The sequence below is a fragment of the Chelonoidis abingdonii genome, chromosome 3 (genome assembly GCF_003597395.2).
Source record: "Chelonoidis abingdonii isolate Lonesome George chromosome 3, CheloAbing_2.0, whole genome shotgun sequence".
Classification (NCBI taxonomy): domain Eukaryota; kingdom Metazoa; phylum Chordata; order Testudines; family Testudinidae; genus Chelonoidis; species Chelonoidis abingdonii.
This window is the reverse complement of record NC_133771.1, coordinates 181,218,434-181,241,616: the sequence shown is the minus strand read 5'-3', so window position 1 is coordinate 181,241,616 and position 23,183 is coordinate 181,218,434. Positions and strand designations below refer to the sequence as shown.

Sequence of the window (23,183 nt, the reverse complement as noted above, 5' to 3'; positions counted from 1 at the left end):
GCATGTCGACAACCCAGAAATTTCGGGGCTAACGCGATGCCTCACAGTCCAGGGTCGATGGGAAGATGCTGGACTGATTGCTGTATGGGGAGAAGAATCTGTGCAGGTCAAACTTGGAGCAAAAAGAAGTACTAATATATATGCCAAAATTGCACAGGGCATGGTGGACAGAGGGTGCAAACAGGGAGGAGGGATTTTGTGGAGGAGGAGGAGAATGCACAGCAGGCAAGCGGTGAATCCGTTCTCCCTGACACGCCAGAAACTTTTCATCATCGATGAAGGAAGACTCACACCAGGTTTGCAGGATAACTGAGGGGGTGAAAAAAAGCTGCTTTTTAGCTCTATCCCCTTTTATTATCTCTTTTTCTCCCTCCTTGCACATGTGCAATTACATGTTTACTACTCTCAGAGGGTAAATTTTTCCACTACATATAAGGTTACAAGCCATATTATATTGCGGTTACATGTTGCACAATCAGCTAATTATCCTGAATTTTGGCAGCTCAATGGCTATAAGGCACATCGCCAAAAGGCGAGCAAAATATAATATTGATTAATGCTAATAGGTCAAGAGGGAGACAACTTCCCTTCCGAGGAAGGAAGGTCATGTTCCGGTTAGAACGGATCGGGGTGTGCCCAATCCACAGCCAGAGAACGCGATGTTCCAGTTGGGGGAATGGCCTCCATTTCAAGAGGAAGATAATATCCTACATGTCCCCTTTTTTAATTTGGTAACTGAGGGCTCTGATAGCCCTGAGCGTCCTGTTTGAAGCAAGCAAGGAGCTGGCGACAGCAATATGGCAACATTGTATAAGCACAAAATATTATAACAAGAACAAAGGGCACATAAAGCCAGATATAAAATACACTTCGCGTGCCACGCCCCACATCAGGCAGCAACCAAGAAGTTAACCAGTTTCCAAACTTCTGGACCCGGTGGGTGTCGTCAAGGCTAACGCGGTGAAACAAAGCAGCTTGCTGCATAATGGAATGAATGTCAGTCTCCACCCGTTGGTGTTTGATTTACAAACACACAACAGTAGAGTTAACGAAGGCACAACCCCCTTGATCTAGCAGGAGATAGTCCAGAGCCAAACGATTTTGTCATTAGCTGTTGGGACAATGGGTTAGTTCAGTTTGAAGAGCGGATAAGGCATCTGCAGTAGCATTTGCCAATAACGTCCAATGCTGGCTGAAATTTACAATAGCCTTTTCCAATTCACTAACTCCTAACCAAGGTAGAACCATACGTACAAAGGAATGAAGCTGTGGATCGGTCAGATAGGGGATTTGTAGGGGCTCAGTCTGTTTCGCCATTACACACGATTACGAATCTCCCCCTGGCTCAAGGTTTTATTGTATTGTGACAGCTGGCACTATGGCTCCCAAGGTACACGTGCCATACCACCTGCTGGAAGGATTTTATAGGCCGTGTGATTGCATAACCATACCAGCCAGATCCCTCAGGACTGGCCATGGGGCCCAGAGAAATTGGAAACGGGTGGCCAATAAATTAGAACTGATTCGACGGTATCATTACACTGTGTATAATTGCCCACAAAAACAGTATATCTATGGCCTTTCTTTCGTGTACACACACGAAGCATAGCTACCTTGGGGCTACTCCATATGATAGACCAAGTCTGACTGTAGCATCCAGAATAAAGGTGTATTCCATGCTGGCTGAAGGTTTCGGGAGGGGAATAGGTACCTCGTTGATCGGTGGGATTCCCTGGCCAATGTGTGTGGGGGTATGAATGGCAAACCCAGCATTCTGTTTGATTTACACCTGCGAATTAATAGTATGGTTAAACGCAGGAAAACTGTTACCCTCCCATCCTCGTATTGGCTTTGGAAATAAGGAAAGGAACCCCAAATACATTGCATTGACATCGACATTGAATTAAGAGTGTTTACAATCATAACTTCCTGAAACCCAAAGACGGAGGGATAACAAATAATAAACAGAATAAAAACAGAAGACCTGCTACTAAGTTGGGCCATCCTTGTGAAAAAGACCCAGCCAAGTTTTGGGTTGTTTCGCGAACTGGAGCCCCAGGTCGCCAAGGGTAACGAGTCCATTATCCGGAGCACAGGTGTTGTCTGCTTCCGGTTCACTGGTCTCCTAGCATTAACACTTTCGACAAATAGAAGCGGGACGCGTTCGCCCGCTGGGGCCAGCTCCTCCCGCAGATTTTAAAGGATATCTGCTCCGTAGGAGGGATTGGTGGCTGGTTTCCGCTCTATCTCGAAGCTGTTATGATACAAATCAAAACAACAATAACATTGAATTGGCAGTTATCTGTGCCAGAATCGCAAGAAGGGATTCTGGAAGTTTCTGGTTGCTTGGCATCTGTATCAGCCGCCGCTGTCCTGCAGCACCAGCCTTGATATCTCCCCAGTTATCGGGCGGCATGGAGGTGATGCAGGTCGGCCGGGCGCCCGATCAGGCGTGTTCCGGAGTCTCCTCCCCCAATGTTAGTTGAAAGTTGGGATCGGGTTTTTCAGCCTTGGTGCCACGCCATACCTCACTGCTGGTCCACGCACCGTGCTGGATACCACACACTGGACCTGTATAGTGGAAACAGAAGCATACCCTCGTCCCCATGTTAATAAGCGGCACGGGCCTTCCACTCAGTCGGTAGCTGTCGAAATATACCAAGGTCGTTCCGGCACTGAGGCTTTAAAATGGCGATCTGCAGGACAATAAAGAATCTGAATTCAAGGTTAATATATCAAAAAGTATAACAAATATATAATTTCTGGCTGTACCTCCCGTGCGGTCCTAGGATTTCCTCCGCTTCAATTTGTTTTCAAAAGTGTCTTGAAGGAGCGGTTAGCCCGTTCACACAATAGCCTGGCCAGTAGAATTAATAGGGAATACCATGTGATAATTGAATTTGCCATTGAGAACAGATTCTGAAAATTGTCGAGAAAACATAAGCAGGAGCATTACAGTTTTTATTTTCTGGGGTTTCCCATAACTGCATACAGTGGAGCAGTGATTGCTAACCTGGGTTGCTGTTTCCCCCGTTGGGCCCTGTAGCCCAAATAAATCCTGAAGAAGGTATCAACAGTTAAATGAACATTGAATTAGGCTTAAGGAGGGTAAATTTTCCCCGCCTTCTTCCGCCAGTCCCCCTACCTCACCCGGTCGGACTGCATGGTCACCTGTGCTGCTTAGCTCGCCACACTGACCAAACAGGAAATGAAATTCAAAATTTCCCGGGGCTTTTCCTGTGTACCTGGCTAGTGCATCGGAGTTGAAAGTGCTGTCCAGAGCGGTCACATTGGAGCACGTCAAATTGCATCTGCACTATCCCAAATTTGACCCAGCAAGGTTGATTTCAGTACTACTCCCCTTGCCAGGGAGGAGTACAGGAGTCAATTTTAAGAATTCTTTAGGTCGACGGAACGAGGTTTGTTGTATAGACGCATTGCTTATAAAATTGACCTAACGTGGCTAAATTCGACCTAACCTCGTAGTGTAGACAAGGATTGAGATTTTTCTCCCCTATTGCAATTCCCATTACACCCACCCAGTGAATCGATTGCCTGAGAAGGGGATATAGAAAACATTCTGTGACCACTGCTGAGGTAGACTTCTATTTCAGGAACAATGGCAGGCAACGTACAGAGCTTGAGAGCCAGCAACTGCACAGACTCACTCTGTCTTCTCTACAGCGTTTCTGTTTTGTAGACTGTAAACTCTTTCAGGCCGAGACTGTCTTTATCTTCTGTGTACAGCTTCAAGCACATTGTCAGTGTTAAATAAATAATAAAGAATATTAATTCAGACTAAAGAGTGTGCTTTAAACTAGGTTAAAGCTAATTCAAAATGCTATTACATTAGAGTCTATTCTAATATTTTACTGTATCTCACAGAACAGGTAATAGTCATATAGATTAGCCTCCCACATACCCTTTCTGTTTCATGATTGCTTGAAAACCAGTGATGTGACATACAGCAGTATGTACTATACCCCATAAACTGACACATACACATACACACAAGGAACAAACAGCTCCCACACACTAACCACTGGGAAGATCCCTGATGTTGATGGCCTTCCAGCACACTACTACAAAGAATGTTGATCTATTTTGGGGTACAATTTGCTGATAATTTTGTATTAAAGCATCAGAACAAGCTATCTTTCAACTGCCATTAAGCCATCATCACAGTATTGCCTTACAAGGGGAGACTTCGGTGAGCTGCAGGCTTTTGTCTCTGTTCTGATTGTAAGAGCCAAAAGAATGGAAAACGTTATTGTGCATCCTGATCAGATCTTTGCATCCCCAACAGGTCTGTTTTGGATCATTTTATTTCTTTTTTTGTCATATGTGACAAAATTCCTCCTCTACTTTGGTGGGTCCTGCGCTTATTGGCGGATTTGTTCACCTCAGTGATCTTCCCCTCTTGTGGAACTCAGTCTGGGTCAGCTCCTCCTGTGTCTGATCAGGAGTTGGGAGGTTTGGGGGGAACCCAGGCCCGCCCTCTACTCCGGGTTCCAGCCCAGGGCCCTGTGGATCACAGCTGTCTATAGTGCCTCCTGTAACAGCTGCATGACAGCTACAACTCCCTGGGCTACTTCCCCAAAGCCTCCTCCAAACACCTTCTTTATCCTCACCACAGGACCTTCCTCCTGGTGTCTGATAATGCTTGTCCTCCTCAATCCTCCAGTAGTACACGCTCTCGCTCTCGCTCACTCTCAGCTCCTTGCCTTCTTGCTCCCAGCAACTCACACACGCTCCTCCCTGCCTGACTGGAGTGAGCTCCTTTTTAAACCCAGGTGCCCTGATTAGCCTTCCTTGATTGGCTGTAGGTGTTCTAAGTAAAGTAGCTATCTCCACTGCCTTCTAGAAAGATCTTAATTGGCTCCAAGTGCCTTGATTAACCTGGAGCAACTGCCACTTGGTTACCATGGTCCTAGGGATTTGTTTAGCCTGGGGCTAACATACCTGTTTCTCAGTACTTTACTATAGCCATCTGGCCTTGCCCCATCACACATATAAACTCAGTTGGTAAATTAATTTTGATACAGTGATTATTTCTCTTGACCAGGAAAAGGTATTTGACTGAATGAATCATAATTAGTTTTTTGAGACTCTGAGCTATTCTCATCTGCACGTATGGTCTAATTAAAGTAAGTGGTGGTGGAATTCCCCTTTTTGACACAAAAGGATTAGGCAAGGAGGCTCCCCTTCAGGGCTGTTATATTCTCTCTCTCTCTCTCTTAATGAGAAGTTGCTTCTTGGGCCTTTTCCTTCCCATCTCAGATCTCAGTGTTTGTTGCTCATTGGCACAATGTAGATTTTTAGAGTATGTCTGAGACAGCATCTCTCCTGAGATAAAGTAGGGAAGAATGTGATACCCTACTGCTTGGGTTTTGGACAGCTTTCCTCCCCCACAGGGTGTCAGCTATTGTTTGTTAAACCTTGACAGAATGCATTTGTGAAGGTCTGATGTCCAAAGTAGCTATAGCCAGCCATTTCTGTATGCAAGAAATTATTTTAAATGTTTTTAACCTGTCCTAGATTGGTGTTCCTTTGACCTGATTAAGAATGTTTTTATTAATTATTCATCAGTTGTATTTTGTTTTGAGATAAGCGCCAGTATAGCAAGAGACTTCCCGTATATATTGGTGCCTTTATACCGGATCAGGCAAAGTTGGCTTTCATAAAAGGCAGGACATGCAGTATTTTAGGTTCAGGGAATATTTTTAATTGCCTCCAAGTTTTAGTGGTTTTGAATTTATAATTTTTACTACTACTTATCTTATTAATTTGATAATTAAAAAATGTCTCTAGGTTTTTTTTCCTTTCTCTCTCCTCTCTCTGGTATCACAAGATTATTAAAATCTCCTTGTGTATATTGAAGAGTTCTTACTCCTGCCACACTGAGGCAGTGCTTCTAAATCTGATGGTTTTTGTTCAGTTTCTCCTTTAAAATGGTTTGTTTGGGGCAGTCTGAGAAAAAGGAAAATATTTTGCTACTGGAGCCCTAAATAATGTAAAACAGTGAATATTTCAGCTTGGGAAAAATAATATAGCCAGCGCAAAAATTATTTCCTGAATGTTGAGTTATTTTGTAAATATCTAATGGCCAGTAGCATTACACAGTATACTATCTGATCAATGTGAAATTGATTATGTCTTGAATTAATGAACCATGTAATTTCTGATTATGTACTGCCAGTAGAAACATCCACAAGGCAATGTTTTCATTTACAGGTATTTTGCTCCTTGAGGCTTCATATATTTCTGAGCTCTTTCATAAATTATAGAACCATTGGAGTGCTGTTTTAGGAAGTAGAGAAGAAGTCTTGCTATTATGATCTTGGAAGGAACCAGTCTAACTCACTTTTTGTTGTAAACCTCTTTTCTATACCTAGAGATATGCTCCATCTCTTGCTGCTTATCCTGACCACTCCCTCATGCCAGCTGCACAGGAAAGCCATGGAGGCCTTACTGAGAAGTCAAGTTAGGGAAGAACCAGGATGGAGCTGGTAGTATGAGATCAGATTTGTTAGCAGGTGGTGTGAGCAGGGGTGAGAGAAATAAGGATACGTTTTGTTTGGTGGAGGAGCAGTAGGAGCAAGAGCAGGAAGGGGGTTAAGACTCCTTCTGTGGAGTGAGGAAATTGATTTAGATGCCCCTGAATAGAGGATACTAAGGATGTGTACACTGTTCTTTAGGACTATAGCAGCCCGATTTTAAACAGGGTCCCAATCCAACATCCTTTTTTGCACCCAGAATGTGCCAATATAAAATATTATGGGTACAAAATTCCATCTGTAATTATCTGCAGACAGTCCTGATGTTATTTTAGACATGACTGCACCTCCATGACTAAATGACTAAACATTAGTGCACCTGTGGGTACAAAAAGGGAGGATGTTTTTTAAAAGTCTGATGCCATGTTTATATTTTAAAATGCTCTCTTGACTGTATTTGCACAGGACTGTAGGAATGAACCCTGATGTTTCCAGATTTGGATGTTTCTTTGCTGTTGTGTTAGTAGCTCACCAGTTATATGAGGTACTAACACTTGTTTTGCTTGGTGCAGTTCAAAACCCAAATGTAGTCAACAGTGCAGTGATGCTACTTAACGTAGCAGGAGTGCTAGTTGGAAGTGGGCTTGTAAGGTAAGGAAAAGTATTATTAAATAATTGTGGTTTTAATGATAAAATAATGTAACTATACAATAGTTTCAAGAATCTCTGTTGCTAAAGGTGAGTCTATGACTGTGTTACACAAGAAGGTGGTAACTAGATAAAGTGCACCTGTAATCTTTGGCAAGGCACCTATCTAATCATTGATCTTTTAAACCTTGTACTAAATACAAGCAATCCTGACTTTTCCTACAGAACTGAAATAACCCTAATGATAGTTAATGCCAAAGCTGCATCCTCACTGAAATGGCTATACCTCATAAAGTGATTCTCAAAAACAAATATCAGTCTATGTCATATTTGACAATGCTTTTTCTCCTGTAAACAGATTTCAGCTAAAGTTGGTTCTGCAAAGTAAAATTATGTTAACACCCTCTTCAGTGCCCTATTAGCCACTGCTAAATTTAGTGAAGGGTTGTAGTTTTGTTGTGAAAGTATTTCCCACCTCCTTAATTCAGTGCTTTACTGATCTCTTTGAGTGAGAATGTGTGAGGGTTTTTTTAACCATGTTTTTTAGTACACACAGAGCTAATTAAGACTGTGAATCTCTTCATTAAAACAACAAGGAGTACAGTGGCACCTTGAAGACTAACAGATTTATCTGAGCGTAAGCTTTCCGGACTCCTTGTTGTTTTTTGTGGATACAGACTAACATGGCTACCCCGATATTTAATTTCTTCATTGTCTGTGAAGAGAATCAATACTGCCAGTGGGTCTTGGATTGCTGGGTGTTTTTGCAGCATTTGCTGTGTTGGATCATAAGGAGTTGTTTGGAATCTTTTTATGAGAGATAGAAAGTGCACTTGCTGAGTACAGTTACACCGAGCTGATCACAGACTCTCTGTTTTGATTCACATTATTAATTCTTTGTTTTGCAAGTATCTTTAGTAGCCCTCCAGGGCTTAATATTCACTCTGTGTCTACTTTAGAGGAAATGAAGTGAATACACATGGTAGACTTTTGTTATGCAGATAACACTCATCACTCCTAGTAGTTCTTCCATTGTCATTTTATTAGCTTTTTTTTGATGACAAAGCAACATGAATATAAATAAGTTGTAAAATTAATTGCTACTCTGCCTAAACAATGCATTACTGCATATCCTGACACTGTTAATGGTCAATGGTCTCCTTAACAGATCCTTCAACATTTGTCACAAATACAGTTTGTACTTGAAAACTGTGCAGGCAAATTAAGGAGGCTCCCATAAAATGTGGTTGTAAAGTGCTGAAAGGAGCTGAGCAGTTATTGTAAGTTTGGGTAGTACTGGTTCTTGAAATAACAGAAGCCCAATTTAACTAGTTTTTGTTTGTTCAAGGCGCACAGATGACATGCCTACACCTTTTAAAATTCTAAGTTACCTTACGTTCCAAAAATACAGCAGTGAGGTTCTCAATGAATTTTATAGATTAAACTTCACATGTGGTAAGTATTCACTAAGCCCCCTTAAACCTTTGTAAATCAATTTAAATTTATACACATGCTAACAAAGAGTACTTGCCATACCTTTCTAATCACCCCATACAACTTACAAATACAACATAATTAATAACTAAGCATAACAATTCATTATAAGGCAGTAAAACTTTTATAACCCACTACTAGCAAAACATGCCACTCAAAAGCTTGAATCTCCCTCTCCTTCCAACAGTTCCCCACTCTTCAACTTCCATTACTTCCTCACACCCACAGGCTGTTTTCTTCCCTATGCATTTTAAAAGATGAGCTTTGCAGCAGGCCTTGAAGGACATAAGATTTGTCCTAGTTTGGATCATGTAGAGGAACCAAATCCAAAGTTGGGGGCCTTTGGAGAGAATGCCCTGTCAGCCGCAATTTCTTGTTTATATCCATTGGGCATCAGCTTGAGCACCTCTGCTGATTTTAAATGCAGTGGTAAGGCACTATGAGAGAGGTATTTAAGTTAAGGAATAATCTATTTAGGGTTTTATAGGAAGGACTATGGCTCATACTTGAAAATAACTGATGTCAAATTAATCATTAATGTTTGATAGTGATAGTTTTCAATTATGGATTTTTTCAGTATGTTCTCCAGGCAGCCTGGCTCCATTGCCCAGGACTCAGATTCCTCCCAAGGAAGGAAGGCACATCTAGCTTCAGCAACTTATCCCCGTAGACCTTGGTTATTGCACTATTATCTAGGCACCCAAGAGCATCAGCCTACACTTCTGGTTTCCCTTGCTTCCTGACTGCAAGTTCTGGTTTCCCAAAGCATTGCTGCCTGGCTTCATAGAACAGTGGCGACAGCATCACCCTTCAGTTAATTCCCCCTTGTGGGGTAAGGAAGAATGCAAGAGGCAAGTGCAGGCAGGTTCTGGCAGGAAATGAAGAAAAAACAAAAGGCTGGGCACCTGGCTCAAGCAAAATAGTGAATTCTGTGCAAAAAATGTCAGCTTCTGCTGTTGTGGAGTTCACAAGACCCTGAGCAAGATTAGAAGGGCAACTCACACATCCGAGCTATTGTTTTAGACTTGCAGCAAATTGAGGAAGAGAACAGCGCAGAAGTTTGCACAGTTCACATTTCCACTGTTATCTCCAACTAGACTGTCTAGAAACAATTTTTGAAAACAAAATCTGAGATTCTGGAGCAGTGTTGTGACAGGGGTGTGTGATAGGATGTACAAATCCCACACTGGGCAACAAGGGGTTAAGGAATTATTTTGGGCTCAGCCAGCCCTACCCTGCCACACTTGCAGCATATACTCCATCTGCTGGAGGAATTAAAAGATAGGGAATAAGATCACTGGGGTGGCAGAGCTGGAAGAGGGCAGACTTGCAGCCCACAGCTCCAGCAGAGCAGAGGGAAGCCTAAGCACTCTGACACAGTTGTCCAAAGGGACCCACCCCAGAGACAACCAGAGAAGGAAGTTTCCCGTGGACCTTGGTCACTCCCTCTTACTTATTTTGGTTTGAATTTCCTCACCAGGGGAAAATCTTGACTCAGCTTACAGGGGTGAGAGGTGAAGGAGAAGAGAGGACAAGAGGAAGAGACCCAGAGAGGACAGCCTTAAGCAGTCAAAAGGGGTAGCCAGAAGGGCCCTGGGTTGGAGCCCTGTTGAGTGGGAAGGCCTGAGCATCCCTCCTCACAACTCCCTGGGCAGTCAGGGGTTGTGGCCATGACCACTAGGCCACGCTTCCCAACCAGACCCAAGTGAGGTGCATTACAAGGGGTGAAATTCTCCAACTATGGAACACATGGGACCCTGTTTATAAGTGAAAATCAACACCTTTAACATCTCCTTGATGTTAGTGGAGATCATAACAAGATACTACATGCTAGCTTCAGTTTTGGATGGTTTTAAAATGTAGTCCCATATAGAGCATATTGCAGTAAGTAACCTTGAAGACGACAAAGGCATTCATCACAGCAATGATAATAATACCTTGCACTTTTCTGTAAGGATCTCAAAGTATTTCATAAATATTAATAAGCTTAAGTCAAACAACTTCCCAGTGCTTATGGGTCCTTGCAGACAGCATATTTGATGGGCCATAAATCTTCCATTTGGTGTGAATGAAACTAGTGCCACTTCATTCCTCTCTTTAGAAAATGCAAAGCAGGTTAGACACAGAAACATGCAGAATGCCCCAATTTCCCCGTACACAGCAGATTGGCTGGGATGGGTACCGAGGAGCTCCTGGGAAGCCTGTCAGGGAAGGAAATCTGCCTGCTCAGCCACTCTGTGGGTATTACTCCAGTTTCAGGATCACATCCATTCAGCAGCTGTATGACTGTGGTATTTGCATAGCAAGAGATCTGCCAATATGCTCTCAAGTTTTTGCTGTGAAGCAGTAAGTCATTGCAGAGCTGAGTTCTGAGCATACAATGATTGTACAGCCTCTGCCCAGACTCTCCTGGAACAACACTGGCTCCACTATCGACAGTACCTTCCATCCCCACAGTGAACACATATGTTATATTAAAATAAATTGTAAGGCCAAGTATATTAAATAAAATTGAGGTGAGTAGAACGTGGGATCCAGGTATTTAAATCAGTGCACCGTTTGCAGTAAAACTAGCCTGGCATGCTCTATAATATCATACAAAACCTTTTTTTTTTTTTTTTTTGCAGGTGGCTCCAATATTTCTCCTGGAGTTAGTGCATCATGTGTTTTCCCTCAGGGCATTCAATTCATTGAGACAACCTTTCCTGATGCAATGTCCAGGTTCACAACAGACTTCTTAATGCTATATGCTTTCCTACCCGCACTTGTCATTCTAGCAATTGTGAGTTTTAAAATAAGGGATATAATTATTGTCAGGCAATAAAAACATTAGGAATTCTAAACTGGCTGTACTGTACTATATACTAAACCTTACAGTATTTGAAAACATTATTTGGGCAAAGTAGTGTCCATTATTTTGTTGTCTTTCTAAATTATAGTACGTGAGGAGTGAATTACATTCACACTATTCATATCTTTTTCCGTTCAGTTAAGTTTTAACTCAGTTGGAAGCAACATGTTAAATACTATGAATAAAACAGTAAACACTTAAAACTAAAAATTTCAGTTTATGAAGTACACATTTGGATATTTTTTTAATTCACAAAAATGTTTTCACATATTTGTAAGTGCACTTAATAAAGAGATGCAGCCACTGGAACAAATGTCATTTGCTTTGTTAGGGATTATTCTTGCAAGCTTGATGACCAAGGGGCACAGCAATATTTCCTCTAACAGCTGCACCTCACCTCCCCAACCCCAATAAATAATGTTAAAATATCGAAGCATAATGGAACAGACATGGTAACGCAGTTGTGTGACAGAACTTCACTTCGGTTTTCAAGTTATTAATGCAAAAGGTGGAACTAAGATATTACAAAATTTGCACTGTCAAGTGTGAATTAAAGTGAAAGTCTGTGAATCTGTATATAAATTTGAGCTCAGAAATTGTGAAATTGCTCAGCACCTGTGACCAAATATGTAACATATAATAAACTATAACATTTAGAGAAGGAAAAATTCATGTTAGATCATTCTGCCCAGCTACTTCCCAGTTCAGAATAGTTCACCAAGGAATTTTCTTATGTGCTCTAGCCCAGTGGTTGTTCAACTGTCCATTTTTGTGGTAAGATGACATACCCCTCATGGGCCACCGCTTGTCTCAGTACCTCAATCCTCTATTGCTTGGTTCTCAAAATATTTCATCCTGCTGCTGGACAAAGGCTGAGCTTTACTGGTTTATGTTAAGTTGGGCTGTCTCCATCAATGTTTCCATCTTTTCAAACTGCACTAGAAGACTATGATATTGAACATTAGGAATAATTTCCTACCATTAATCTAAATGTTCTTTTATTAATGCACACAAATATCCCACAATCTGTGTATGGAGAGGTGGGGACTTATATTTACTGATAGTTAACACCTTTATTAAATTAAAGCATTAAATTTGACGAACTATCACTTCCAGGATGGACAGCAGAATAAGTACTGTTATGATTTCTGGACAATGAGAACGAATCTTATTGGTGAGCAGGAGCCATAACATAGTTCTATGCAGAATGGGTATAGTCTTTGGGAACGTGCTCCTATACAAGATTAACAGAACCTGGTTTTAACTATATTATATCAGGCAGCTTGTATGGAAGTCTCTCTCTTGTAGCACTTCTCAATTAATGGGTTACTTAGTACCTAAAATATGTATCTGCAAACTGGGAAACATCTGACTTAATACACATATTTTGGGTACAGAGGTACAGTTCTGGGCTTGCAATAATCTGTTTGTGCCCTTAAATGCATATTTTATGTAGGAACTTAAATAAACCAACAAAACATATGGCCTTAAGAGTCCCATTCTTCATATTTAAACCCAGTCATGGGAATAATCTTTTTTAAATTTTCCAAAATCTACTTGAGGCTGATGATTCAGGTTTATTTTCTCACCGGAAAATATTTTCAGTTCACATGATAGTACATGAATTTAACTATTAATTTATAACAAGTTTTTTTATAATTTAATAATAGATGCAATCATGTTATATTAACTGTTTGTTTATTGTATGTTTGTTATTTGGTATTACATATTTTTCCAATTGTATAAAACACCAGTTTCAATTACTTTTTATAATACTCAAAAATGATGATCGATCGTAACATGTACAAAACACAAAATTAAAATCAGTGTGAGAGCCAAGCACTTATCTCAATCAAGGTTCAAACTCCATTTCTTTCCAGGATTTAGAGGCATTTCTCTTATATTGTTCTAGCTCCTAAAACACAAACACATTTCAAAACACTTAGCATAAGATCCCCAGTAAAATAATAATAAAATGCATACATCTGTAACTTTACAATCTACATGCAGTTTAAGGTTTCCAGCTATGTTTCTAAATCATACGTTATCACATTTTGAAATAGTACAAGAAGAAATTTTGATCACATCTTACTGAAATTAAAAATGTTTAGCTTTAGAGGCTGACTAAGTTGCTGTCAGGCGAGAGAGCAAGATGTGATTTCCTCTCCTAGCTATTCACTTGCCAGGGAAGGCCAAGCCCCAAGTTGGAAGCACTGTGGAGACATGGAAATTTGCTGCTATCTATTGAATATACTTTAACTTCATTGCTTTATTTGTGCCACAGAGCCCTAGATTACAATGGCAAAAATAGTTTCTTATGCACGGTGGGCCAAATTCAGGACTTTGTCCATTCCAAGCAGTGAACTGGGTACAGGATACTGTCCATGAGACTCCTATAGGGGAAGGAAGCCATTTCACAGAGATTACTTTTACACATGACTGAAGTAATCCCTCCACAGCCCCAAAGCACTTCAACTGGTGGGGGCAGGGGGAGGTTGCGCACATGTGTGCAGAAGACCAGCTGAGTCACAGGCCACGTCTAGACTACGCGCCGGATCGGCGCGTTAAAATCGATTGCTCGGGGATCGAAATATCGCGTCTGGTCTGGACGCGATATCTCGATCCCAGAGCGTGCTTAGATCGATTCCGGAACTCCAGCTAGAAACTCCAGCTAGACGACCGGACTTCCGGATTCGACACAGCGAGCCGCGCAGATCGATCCCGCATGGTGAAGACGGATGAGTAAATCGATTTTAGATATTTGATTTCAGCTACGCTATTCTCGTAGCTGAAATTGCGTATCTAAAATCAATTTAATCTCGTAGCGTAGACCTGGCTACAGAATAGTGGATCCACTCTGCTACCCATGCTAATTCATCAGGATCCTTTCCAAAGCTGAAGCTTCACAGAGGTGTGTGCATTCTCTCCAAATCAAGCCCTTGGCCCTCTTGTATGAGTTGTTCTGCTAGCGCAGGGGTTAGCAACCTTTCAGAAGTGGTGTGCCGAGTCTTCATTTATTCACTCTAATTTAAGGTTTCGCATTCCAGTAATACATTTTAACGTTTTTAGAAGGTCTCTTTCTATAAGTCTATAATGTATAACTAAACCATTGTTGTATGTAAAGTAAATAATGTTTTTTAAAAGTTTAAGTAGCTTCATTTAAAATTAAATTAAAATGCAGAGCCCCCCGGGCCAGTGGCCAGGACCCTAGCAGTGTGAGTGCCACTGAAAATCAGCTCGCGTGCCGCCTTTGGCATACATGCCATAGGTTGCCTACCCCTGTACTAGCGATAACTCCGTGGCCAGGGAGATGTAGCTAGATTTCCCTCTCCATTGGTATGCTCTATTTCGGCCAGAAAGTAGTAGCCTGAAACATTTCTTAAAAGATCACAAAGGATTTATTTGACATGTGTACAGGAAGATTCTTCTCTCTACATTAATGTGTTTTTTAATCAGCTATTCTGAATAATCCCTTTATGGGCTACATTTTAGTTAAATGAGATGTATACACTTGAATGTAAAAATAAGCAAAAACTAAAGAGGAAGCATTTCAGGAAGAAGTAAATCCAGTCAGTACTGGGAAATTTTTAGGAAAAAAGCTTTGAGGAACAGATTATTAAGAGCAGCAGTAAAAGTTGTTACTGTGAAGATATTAAAAAGGCAGGCACTTAGAAGCAATCACCACTATAGCATAAAGAACAATAGCTGGGTAGACAGATGGACCTACATGACCTTATTCCATCCAAAAATGTTACTATGATTTTGATGCCTATAAAAAGCTTTAGAAACATTAGCAAACAGCAGTTTTATCTTTTAGTTTCATGCAGTGATGCGTACCGTATGGCATCATAGTTCTTAAAGATTTATGAGTCGAGTTATTTAAAAGTCACTGTCTTCTTTACATACACGACTCCAAGTTAGCTAAAGGACTGTATTATTGTAATTACAGCCATATAATTTTAGATCTATGATTATCTACTGTTTGCAATTTCAAAGATCAGTTAACCACCTGCTACTGCATTAGAGTGGCATGTTTGGCTACACCATACAGAAAAAATTCATTATGCTGGAAATTCCCATTTGTGTTCAATTAGTTTACATGAAATTTTGATATAGCACAGTTATAACTTACCAAATCACTGTAGTGTTAGTTTTTAGATAGCAAAAAGACCTTCCTGCTATGTTTTCAACGAAATACACACTGTATCTGTGTTTTATGTTACAACTCTAATGTGAGGCTAGCTGCTTGGAGTCTGAAGCAGAAAAGTTAGTGTAATGGCTTCCCTTTCTTGACTAGGATCTCTTCTGAAACTAAATGCCCAAGCCACAAGGAACCAAAAATCTACTGAGCCTTACGAGCCATGCAATCCTACTGCAATCAATGGGGGTTGAAAGGGCTGCGAGTCAAAACAGATTTTTGTGCAAGCTCTCCTCATAGCTTAAGAATTCATGAAGAGGCAGTTGGTATGACAGTCTATTAAAGGCAGCCCTCAAGTAAGATCCTCAGATGATTTAGACTAGCATAGCTCCATAAACTTCAAGAAGTAGAAGCTGATTTGCAAGAGCTAAAGAGACAGCCCTTCTATTTAAGTGAATAAGGGAACTTATTTAAGTCTAGCAGGCCAGTTAATAACCAGGACTCACTAGTTTAACATGTTTTAAGAAGAAAAACAAAATAAGGCAGAGAGAGACAGAGTGTACACTGGATTTCAGGCATCCTTTCTAAAACCAGATAAAGGGGATAGAACAACAGTGCTAGAAACCTTTGCAAATTCCAGAGCCAATCTGCAAGAACCACAGTTCAGTAACTTGTAAATGTGACTGGGGGCAAGGGAGTTCCAGTAGCTTGTGAGGATGGTGCGAAATCAGAGAAAAAAAGGTGAACACAAACCAGTAATTAGTATGAGTACTGAGCAAGTGTCATATGATTGCTATCCTGATTTTAATGGAATGGACTAGATAAAACAATAGATGTTTCACAGGAGTTATTCAGGCAAATTGACATGAAAGCCACACTTGTTTGTGTTTAATAGAAATGATGGTCATGAGGCTTGTGGAGAATAATGGGAGACATAAGCTAAAACGATATAGGAATGGAGAAAATGTCTTCTAAAAAGGGAATATGGAAATAAAATATGAAGTAAATACATGCCCCTTTTGAGGAAAATCTACAACCTCAGAGTCTTCAATTTTCTTTTAATATAGATTTTGAAATCTATTTTTTAGTGGTTAAATCAAATGTTATTTCAGTACAACCTCACTAATCTGTACACGTGATAAAGTCACACAACCAAAAATTCTCTCTCCATACGTACCAGAGCTAGCATCTTTCATTATCAAGGGAGCCAGTGTGCTGGCTGACGCAGATTCTACAAACCCTTCATTTTCCTGAAGGTTTCAGGCATTTTCCAATATCTTCAGGAAAATAGGTTTGTAATAGTATTTTATAGTGTTTTGTAAGAAGGGGTGCTGCCATTTGCTTACCCCAAAAAGTTTTTGAAGATAGTGTCTGATTTTCAGTGAGGTGTTCTGTATGTCTGATATTGGTTAAGCCACCTGATCTCCTTTTTCTTCAGTTAACCACTGCAATTTTTTAAAAATCATATTCTTCTAATAATCAATGGTTCAGATCTATTTATCATTTAGACACTTTGGCCCTGATCCTTAAAAGGTATTTAAGTGCCGTCATCCCTCTTTAGGAACCTGTCAAGGTCTTATTCCCACTTTGAACTTTAGCATCCAGAAAGTGGAGACCTGCATGTTCCCCTCTAAACTTAATTCCTAGCTTAGACCTGATAACGCTGCCACCAACCAAAATATAGTGTTTGGTACACTTCCTCTCCCCCAAAAACCTTCCCTAGGGAACCCAAGACTCAAATCCCTTGGGTCTTAAAACAGAGAGAAATAAACCATTCCCCTTCCTTCTTTCCCCCTCCCAGACTTTCCCTGAGAGATACACTGATCCAAACTCCTTGGATCCTAAAACAGAGAGGAATTAACCTTCCCCTCCCCGACTACTCTCCCCCCACCACTCCCTGGTGAGTTCAGACTCAATCCCCTTGTTTTACACAAGGAAAAAAATCAATCAGGTTCTTAAAAAAGAAAGCTTTTAATTAAAGAAAGAAAAAGTAAAAACTATCCCTGTAAAACCAAGATGGAAAATGTATACAGGGTCTTCAGCTTATGTAGACTAGAGGGAATCCCTACCCCCTTAGCCTAAGATGTAAGTACAGTAAACAGAGGAAAAAAATATCCTTCCAGCAAAATACACATTTGCAAATAAAGAAAACGAACATAAAGACTAATCCGCCTTCTATCTAGTACTTACTATTTTTGAACACGAGAGACTATTTCAGAAAGATTGGAGAAACCTGGCTGCACATGTGGCCTCTCTTAGCCCCAAGAGAGAACAAAGAACAACCCAAAAAGCACAAACAAAGACTTCCCTCCACCAAGATTTGGAAGTATCTTGTCCCCCAATTGGTCCTTTGTCAGGTGTCAGCCAGGTTCACTGAGCTTGTTAACCCTTTACAGGTAAAAGAGACATTAACCCGTAACTATCTGTTTATGACAGCACCAAAGTCTATAATTTACGTGTCACTGACATTTTCAAATCTATTGCTCAGCTGCTGCCTTAACCCTGTACCTTGGCTGAAAATTCTACTGGGCGACAGGCTGCTTATGGGCTAAGGGTCAGTGTTAAGAGGAGCTACACCTAAGTATCTTTAAGGACCTGGGCCTCCTTGGGTTCCAGTCTATTGGTTTTGCCATCAGGCCAAGGTGAATAGTAAAGTGATGTTAACTGTAAAATATTATTTATGCAGATATATCAAAATACAGCTTGCTAAAAAATTAGAAACACATGATTAAGGAATCTCAGAGTAAAGTATTAAGTATTAAGGTGCTTGTAATAAGCTATTTCATGATAAGCTAAGCACCTTTCCAAATAAATTAATGTGAGTCATCAAGATGCACATTTGGAAGTCCCTTGAATACAAGCAAACATTACAATATAAACCTAAAAGCTATTGGCATTTTATGCTCAAATCACTAATTTCTAGGTACAGCTAACACATGTACACAAGTCTCCATTATGATGGCACAACACTAGTATTTAAACACTCACTACATATTCAGGAATTACAACAACAGAAAATTCAGGGTACCCCATGACCTTCAAAGAGATCAATCCTATACCCCACACCTGAGGTAACCTTGAATAACTGTACTGAGGTAAAAATTATAGTGCTTTTCTGCACTGGGATTTTACAGAGATGGCAATCTCAAGTTCCCTATCTTGATGTAAAAAAAACAACAACACTTTTGCCTTGAAGAAAAAGTCTTAGAGCTTCAGGTGTTGTTAGGTAACGCATGCCTCTTCTATTGGGAAGAATTAAAAACCCATGGAATATTATAACCATCAAACTAATGCAACAGAACCTTGCTAATTTGAACTAGTGACTAAGAGAGCCATTGGAAATGTAAGTCAGTTTTGAAAACTAGCAAGTAAGTGAATAAATTTTGAAGTACTCTGTTCGATATTTTTGTCAACAGATATTTAGCTTTACCTAATTATAAATACAATTAACAGTAAACTTAATAAATGTAAAGAATATTTTGTAAAAGTAATGAAATACCTCAGTGCAAAATCTGCTACTAAATCTTTGCTGAGCTATGAGAAGATTCCAACAATGGCTCTGTGGATATGGGGAAAGCGAAGGACATGATATACTCTGACTTTAGCAAAGCTTTTGATATGGTCTCCCACAGTATTCTTGCCAACAAGTTAAAGTATATGGATTGGATGAATGGACTATAAGGTGAACAGAAGACTGGCTAGATCGTCAAGCTCAGCGGCTCGTGATCAATGGCTTGATGTCTAGTTGGCAGCCGGTATCACGCGGAGTGTCCCAGGGGTCGGTTCTGGGGCCGGTTTTGTTCAACAACATGATCTGGATGATGGGATGGATTGCACCCTCAGCAAGTTCGCAGATGACACTAAGCTGGGGGGAGAGGTAGATATGCTGGGGGTAGGTCTAGGGTCCAGAGTGATCTAGACAAATTGGAGGACTGGGCCAAAAGAAATCTGAAGAGATTCAACAAGGTCAAGTACAGAGTCCTGCACTTAGGACAGAAGAATCCCATGCCCTGCTACAGGCTGGGGACCGACTGGCTAAGTGGCAGTTCTGCAGAAAAGGACCTGGGGGTTATAGCGGATGAGAAGCTGGATGAGAATCAACAGTGTCCCCTTGTTGCCAAGCAGGTTAATGGCATATTGGGCTACATTAGTAGAGCACTGCAGATCGAGGGAAGTGATTAGTCCCCTCTATTTGGCACTGGTGAAGCCACATCAGGAGTACTGGAGAGAGTCCAGCAGATGGCAATGACAATGATTAGGGGGCTGGGGTACACGACTTATGAGGAGTGGCTGAGGGAACTGGGCTTATTTAGTTTGCAGAAGAGAAGAGTGAGGGGGGATTTGATTGCAGCCTTCAACTACCTGAAGGGGTGTTCCAAAGAGGATGGAGCAAGGCTGTTCTCCGTGGTGGCAGATGACAGAACAAGGAGCAATGGTCTCAAGTGAGGTGGGGGAGGTCTAAGTTGGATATTAGGAAAAAATATGTCACTAGGAGAAGGATGAAGCACTGGAATGGGTTACTTAAGAGGTGGTGGAATCTCCATCCTTAGAGGTTTTTAAGACCTGGCTTGACAAAGCCCTGATTTAGTTGGGGATTGGTCCTGCTTTGAGCAGGGAGTTGGACTAGATGACTTCCTGAGGTCTCTTCCAACCCTAATCTTCTATGATTTTTTGTGCAGATTAGTGATGTTCCAATCTATTTTACAAAATCAACATTAGGAAAGAAAGAATCTGATTATCTGATGAAAGTTTTAAACATATGGCTAACTGGTATAGTAACCTAGATTGGAGCATACTTGGCAAATTACTCTCCATCATATCTTTATACCAATGGACAGGCAGAAAAAAATATTAGGAAGATATCTAAATTATTGTTTGCTCACCACTTTACAGTTTGCATGCTAAATGCAGGGATCCTGGAGCCTGTCAATGCAGATAGCACAGAGGCAGCTCAAACAAAGACTGCATCTCTACTTCTGTGTGCCTTCTCACCATTCCATCCTGCTGCCTGATGCTACCACAGAAACAGAGATCATTTTTGTCAAAAGGGTTCTAGTAGTTTAAATTTAATCTTTGTAAATAGAACTGTTACTTACACTATTGTAACTGGATCTTTAAGATGTGTTGTCCACATGTATTCCACTTTTAGTGCTTATGTGCCCCATGTACATGAGACTGGAAACTTTCTAAAAAGTGGTGTCTGTTGGAGCTGCACCCTCTAGCACCCCATAGCCATAGGTTTAAAGGGGCAGGTCAGCCACAGCCATCCTCTAGTTCCTATACCAAGGGTGGGCAAACTACAGCCTGCAGGCCATGTCTGGCCCATCAGACCTTTTAATCAGGCTCTTGCATGGCTCCTGGAAGTAGTGACATGTCCCACTTCCTACGTGTAGGGGCAGACATGGGCTCTGCATGCTCTTCCCACCCCAAGCACCAGCTCTGTAGCTCTCATTGGTCGGGAAACATGGCCAACGGGAGCTGCAGGGGCAGCATCTGCAGATGGGCATCGCACTGAACTGCCTCGCCAGCATCGCACCTCCGCATATGAGCTGGAGAGGGAATATGCTGCTGCTTCTGGGAACTGCAGGGGTGGTGCAGATGAGGCATCGTGCTGAGTCACCTGGCTGCGCTGCCATGCCTCTGCATAGGAGCTGGAGAGGGGACATGCCGCTGCTTCTGGGAACTGATTGAGGTAAGCGCCTCCCGTAGCCTGCACGCCTACCCTGTCCCGCGCCCCAACCCCCTGCCCTGACCTTGATCCCCCTCCTGCCCTCCAAACCCTTTGGGTCCCAGCACCCCAGAGTCCACAGCCCCTTGTGCACCCCAAACCCCAATCTCGTGAGCATTCATGGCCCACCATACAATTTCCATACCCAGATGTGGCTTTCAGGCCAAAAAGTTTGCCCACCCCTGTCCTACTCTTGAAGAATACAAATTGACAGTGACTCAATAGTAGCAGGAAGGAGGGTGGGTTGGGGAATACATGTGGACAAAACATCTCAAAGAACCATAGTTATTGTAGGGTAAGTAATTGATAGTTCTTACAATAATTGTTCATATGTATTCCACGTCTGGTGACTCACAAGCACTAACTTATGTCCTAAAAGTAAGTCTACCAGAATAATTACTTCAGGACAATTCGACCAAAGCAGGCATTTGACCTGGAGCCCCTTATCAAGGAGTAATGCTGTGTGAATGTGTGAACTGAACTCCAGATAGCAACTTTACAAATCTGTGAAATTGGGATCCCTTGCAGTGATGCACCAGAGGTTGCCTAGCTTCTGGTGAAATCAGTCCTAATCTGCCCAGGCAGGTCTAAAAGGCCCACCTAGGAGTGCCTCAACATGTTCCAAAACTCATTTTGACAATCCTTGAACAGAGATAGGTTGCTCCTTCATTCTGCCAGCAAAGGACAGGAACAGTCTAGAAGAATTCCCAAATTGCTTCTTTCTGTCCAGGTAATATGAGAGACATCTAACAATGTCCAAGGTATGAAATTTGGTTTCTCTCTCAACAGTCTGACACTTGGGAAAGAAGACATGTAGGTGAATCATGTCATTAAGATGAAAGTCAGAAACCACTTTAGGTAAGTGAAGTCTGAGCCACTTTGTCCTTGTGGAATACTATGTATGGAGGCACCATAAGGGCTTGAATCTCTCCTATTCTGGTTGAGGTAATGGCCACTTACAAAGACTGTCTTCACAGACAGACTGTACAAAGAATAGGACACCAGGGGTGTGAAAGGAGGCTCCATCAAACTTGTTAAAACAATGTTGAGGTACCAGGAGCATGGGGTGTGTATCTCTCTCTCATTGTCAGGAAGTCTTGATCAAGCCGATTGAGAAACCTAGCCATGGTTGGATGGGAGAAGACAATATGGCCTTCCACAAACAGGTGATAAGTGGAGACAGCCAATAGTGTACTCTACTGAAGTGATCTGAATGCTCTAAAGTGAGCAGGTAGTCAAGGATGGCAGCAAATGGAACTTCTAAACAGGTTTGCTGCTTCTCTATAACCCAGATAGGGAATCTCTTCCATTTAGTAACACAGGAGCTGAATCTGTGATGCTCCTTGTTCAGGTCAGATGTGAACAGTCTATTCTCAGGTTCCCCTACTGTCACAGACCAGGGTGTAGGAGGGTCATGTCTAGTAGTTGGAACAAGGCAGGCAGAGGAACAATCACAGCTGTGTGCATATGCATGGAGCAGCCACTGGTCAATTGCCACTGCTGGACTTAAGAGCAGTTGTGGCAATGCCCCCCAGTCAATCAGGTGATCTGGCCAATTAGGGTTTCAGCTGCAGTTAGGTAGCTGACCCTGGGCCCAGCTGCAACCCATCATTCCTGACACTATCTCTCCCCTCATCAAGGGTGCCTCCTAGCGGGCCTAGGGCCTGGGTTCTCAGGATGAGCCCAGTGGAAGTCCCTGTAGCAGCTCCAGGGTGTGAATGTTTTCAACCAGTTCCCAAGATTAGTCATTTACACTGCAGCTCTCCCAGTCCACCAGGTACAGGAGTTTCCCCCTAACTCACCTGGAGTCCAGGCACTGTCGGTTTA

At 41.7% G+C, this 23,183-nt stretch overlaps 2 protein-coding genes and 1 long non-coding RNA gene across 4 annotated transcripts in view; 1 reads left to right on the top strand and 2 right to left on the bottom strand.

The window, feature by feature from the left end:
• Positions 1–4,242, bottom strand: part of LOC142046609 (uncharacterized) — a 21,978-nt gene extending 17,736 nt beyond the window's left edge. Inside the window, exon 1 of the long non-coding RNA XR_012655626.1 lies at positions 3,636–4,242. This is a non-coding gene — a long non-coding RNA (uncharacterized LOC142046609). The remainder of the gene's footprint in view (positions 1–3,635) is intronic.
• The window catches only part of ABCG5 (ATP binding cassette subfamily G member 5), a 39,957-nt gene extending 27,670 nt beyond the window's left edge, over positions 1–12,287 (top strand). Inside the window, 3 exon segments of the mRNA XM_032775021.2 lie at positions 6,963–7,148; positions 8,494–8,600; positions 11,267–12,287. Of these exon segments, the coding sequence (XP_032630912.2) occupies positions 6,963–7,148; positions 8,494–8,600; positions 11,267–11,463 (490 nt within the window). The 3' untranslated portion in view covers positions 11,464–12,287.
• An 884-nt stretch (positions 12,288–13,171) lies between these two features.
• The window catches only part of DYNC2LI1 (dynein cytoplasmic 2 light intermediate chain 1), a 53,073-nt gene continuing 43,061 nt past the window's right edge, over positions 13,172–23,183 (bottom strand). For both annotated transcript variants that reach the window (XM_032775031.2, XM_032775037.2), the window contains one exon: positions 13,172–13,405. In XM_032775031.2, the coding sequence (XP_032630922.1) occupies positions 13,343–13,405 (63 nt within the window). In that variant the 3' untranslated portion in view covers positions 13,172–13,342. The remainder of the gene's footprint in view (positions 13,406–23,183) is intronic.